The 3532-nt window shown below is 42.6% G+C and overlaps 1 protein-coding gene across 1 annotated transcript in view; it reads left to right on the forward strand.

Annotated features, from left to right (window-relative positions):
• Positions 1-226: 226 nt before the first annotated feature.
• LOC146323397 (zinc finger E-box-binding homeobox 2-like) overlaps positions 227-3532 on the forward strand; it is a gene marked incomplete at its 3' end in the record, with an annotated part of 55785 nt that continues 52479 nt past the window's right edge. The window contains 2 exon segments of the mRNA XM_084724210.1: positions 227-474; positions 626-770. Coding sequence (XP_084580336.1) covers positions 692-770 — 79 coding nt within the window.

Here is a 3532-nt window from a genome sequence, read left to right on the forward strand (position 1 = left end):
CATTGATCATCGAAGACAAATAAGACGATTAAAATAGAATTCAATTTAAATAGAATGTGATGATAATGAGTGCGTTTGTTTTACTGACCTGCGCGCTCACATTACACAACTGAGGCCTGAATGTTCTCAGCTTATATAACCGAACATTTACCATCAGACTCTGATGATTCCACTGATTCACGTATCGATCAGTAATCAATGATCGATCAGCTGCTCAGGGACAGAAAAACTGAAACACACACGTGACCCTCTGCGTGAAAAGAGACGAAAAACAACAAGTTTATTATTTAATGTCACAAAGTTGTTGCGTGTGTGTGTGTGTGTGTGTGTCTCCTCCTCCTCTCAGTGTGTGTGTGTGTGTGTGTGTGTGTGTGTGTGTGTGTGTCTGTCAGTCCGGTCTCAGTCTCAGTCTCTCAGCAGAGACCATCAGGACGGTCTCTCTTTGACGCGGTGCGGGGCGGTGCGGGGCTGTCGGTGCGCGCGACAAAACAAAACAAACTTTAAAAAACAAAAACAAACTTTATGGAGCTTTTTTTAATTTCCGGTCTGTGAAGCTCAGTGAGTCCGGACCGGCCGGAGGATTTACTCTGTGTGTGTGTGTGTGTGTGTCTGTGCGGCTCTTCAGGGACCGCAGCGGAACAATCCGGATCACCGAGGACTTGGACTCGATGCGGGACTGGACTGAGTCCTCATGAAGCCTGAGAGCAGCATGGCGGAGGGTCCGCGAGGAAACCAGAGACGCAAACAGGCCAACCCGCGGAGGAAGACCGGTACGATCAACACACACACACACACACACACACACACAAACACACACGGTGTCCCCGCCCGGCTTGCCGGGACGACCCGTCCCGTTACAGACTCAGAAAAGTTCTGCTCGGGACTCTGTGGAGGTTCCGGGTTAGGGTGTGACTGTGTGCGGGGTTCAGGGGGGTCCGGGTGTGTCTGATGGACGCGCACAGACCCGCAGAGTGGAGCAGGTCTGCGGGGACCGTTATCTCCGCGTGCGGACCTGTGGCTTCTCCAGACCCGGTCCGGGTCCAGGTCTCAATGTGGACTCTGTAAACCCGGTCTCATCTGATCCGGTTTGGAGACTTTTCGTCACTATTTGTCCTGAAACGGAACAACCGCGCGCGAGCCCCGAGACACGAGACATACCGAGACAAAAACAGACTTTTATTCTGAAAATCATTTTTAACTTAAAGAATTTAAACATCAAAGAAACAGTTTGACTTTATTTCAACCAAAGTCTTTATTTTGTTTCCATGTTTGTTTGTTTGTTTGTTGAAGCTTTAGCTCGTTTTTTCTTTAATCACGTCAGAAACAAACATTTTACTTCATATTTCCTTGATTTCTTTTCTTCAGTTTAAAAAACGCTCGTTTTTTTTCCTCTTCACGCAGCGGCTGTTCTCTGTCTTCTTTATTTTCATCTTTGTTTGTTTGTTTTTTCCTCACAAACAAAAAGTCAAACAAACATCAGAAACAGAAAACGGATTATTTATTTTCATGTTAATTCACATTTTTAAATTATTTATTGTCCTTTTAAAACAACAAGTCCAATTCAGAACTTCCTTTAAAAAAGTCTTTTTTGGCTCTGAGTGTGTGTGTGTGTGTGTGTGTGTGTGTGTGTGTGTGTGTGTGTGTGTGTGTGTGGTAGCTGTTTTCTGTCGTTTTTATCTCCATGTTTGTTTGTTTGTTTGTTTGTTGGAGACTTGAGTTTGTTTTTAATTAACAGAAATCTGCTGATCAATTTTAATTTAATTCAGATTTTTATGATCAGTTGATTCTCTTTAAAAACTGGATTTTGTCTGATGATCTGCTGCTGGTGATTGTTCATAATCAAACCAACATTGTTTCACTTATTTTTATTTTAATTCTGATTTTTATGTTTTAATGTTTAGTTTAAATCAACTTCAGTTCAAAACTCCTTTTAAAAAACTCGTGTTTTTTGCTCCACTAACAGAATTATTTCACTTGTTTTTATCTACGGTCCCGCAGCTGCAAACCGACACACTCCTGTTTGATTCTCATGTTAACAGAGCAACAATAAAAGCTCCTCCGCGACACTAAAATAAGTTTTAACGCCTCATTAACACTCAGCTTCCATTCTGATTTAAAGGCACAATCTGTCATTTAAATGCAGACAAAAGAGGCAGCAGCAGAATGTAAAGCAGGACGGACTGTTCTCTCACAACATTTCACTTCACTTCAGCAGGAAAAACAGACTCATAGTTTTAATTATGATTGTAAAATAATAAATTTTTAGTTTTATTTTTCCTGCAAATATCAAAATAAAGTTAAAAACAGATCAATTAAAATAAAAAGTGTTTTTAAATGTTTTAAATCTTTTTTATTCCTCCGTCCGGGTGTTTCCTCTCGTCGTATTCGTGGCCGTGGTTTTTCCTCCTCGTGGGATCCGTCTCCGTCTCCTCCTCTCGGGGGTCTCGGGGGGTTTGTTGATGGGGGTGAGGAGGGCGGGGGGGTGGGGGGGTGTGCAGATTATGGTCTGGTTGGTGTAACCAGATCTCTGAACAGCCTCGTCCACCTCCACCCGTCACATCCAGCTGTGAGGCTGCAGCTGTTTTATCACCAGCTTTAATTCTCTGTTTTCTGAATGAAGTTTGGTGCCGATGTTTGGACCTGAGCGTCTCTCTGTGTGCTGGACACATGTCCATATTTACAAGTTTATTTTAAATTCTCAAAGTTTTCAAAGAGTTCAAATGTGTCCCAGTGGATTTTGGGGATTTGCAGAATATTTCCCGGCTGTGGATGTGTGTGTGTTTGTGTGTGAAATGACGCAGGACATTTAAAATATTTGTTTGTCGTGGTCGTTTCTGTCCCTGAAGTTAAAATGTTTCTCCTGATCTCAGTCGACGCTGCTCTGACTGCAGACTATAAAACTCTCTGCAGAAATAAAATGAACATTTTTAAAATCAGATTTAAAGAAACATAAGAGCAGAGAGGAGCTGCGTTTTAAAATCGCTGACTGTGCTGCAGAATCAGCTGCTGAACGTGAGACGCTGAAAATAAAAACCAGCGAGTTATTGTTCACAATCTGTTTTAAACATGTTGGTCAGATGTTCGAGGCTCCGCTGAAGCTTTCTGATGCTTCTGCAGCAGCAACAGGAGCAGTGTGTGTGTGTGTGTGTGTGTGTGTGTGTGTGTCCGTCCTGCTGCAGTGTCTTCATGCCACATGTCTCACAGCCGTGTGATCGTCCAGTCGCAGGCCGACGCTCGGCTGCTGTTTACTGTCTCCATGTTTACAACCTGCTCACACACAATCAACACATTCTCAACACGTCAAAAACCGTCTGACAGGGTTTCAACATCTGTCATAAAACACAACGGCTGAAGTCTGATGCCAGTAAGACAAAACTCTGTCTGTCTGTGTGTCTTTAACCTGCAGGAGACACACTGGATGTTTTATTGTGAGAATTTTTAATTTGTGTCATTTATGTAAAATCATCACAGGGTTTGAACATACATGTTTAATTCATACACACGTTGTGACATTTGGACATTTATTTCTTTT

The sequence above is a fragment of the Lutjanus erythropterus genome, chromosome 8 (assembly GCF_056507025.1).
Source record: "Lutjanus erythropterus isolate fLutEry1 chromosome 8, fLutEry1.hap2, whole genome shotgun sequence".
In the NCBI taxonomy this organism is placed as follows: Eukaryota; Metazoa; Chordata; class Actinopteri; order Lutjaniformes; family Lutjanidae; genus Lutjanus; species Lutjanus erythropterus.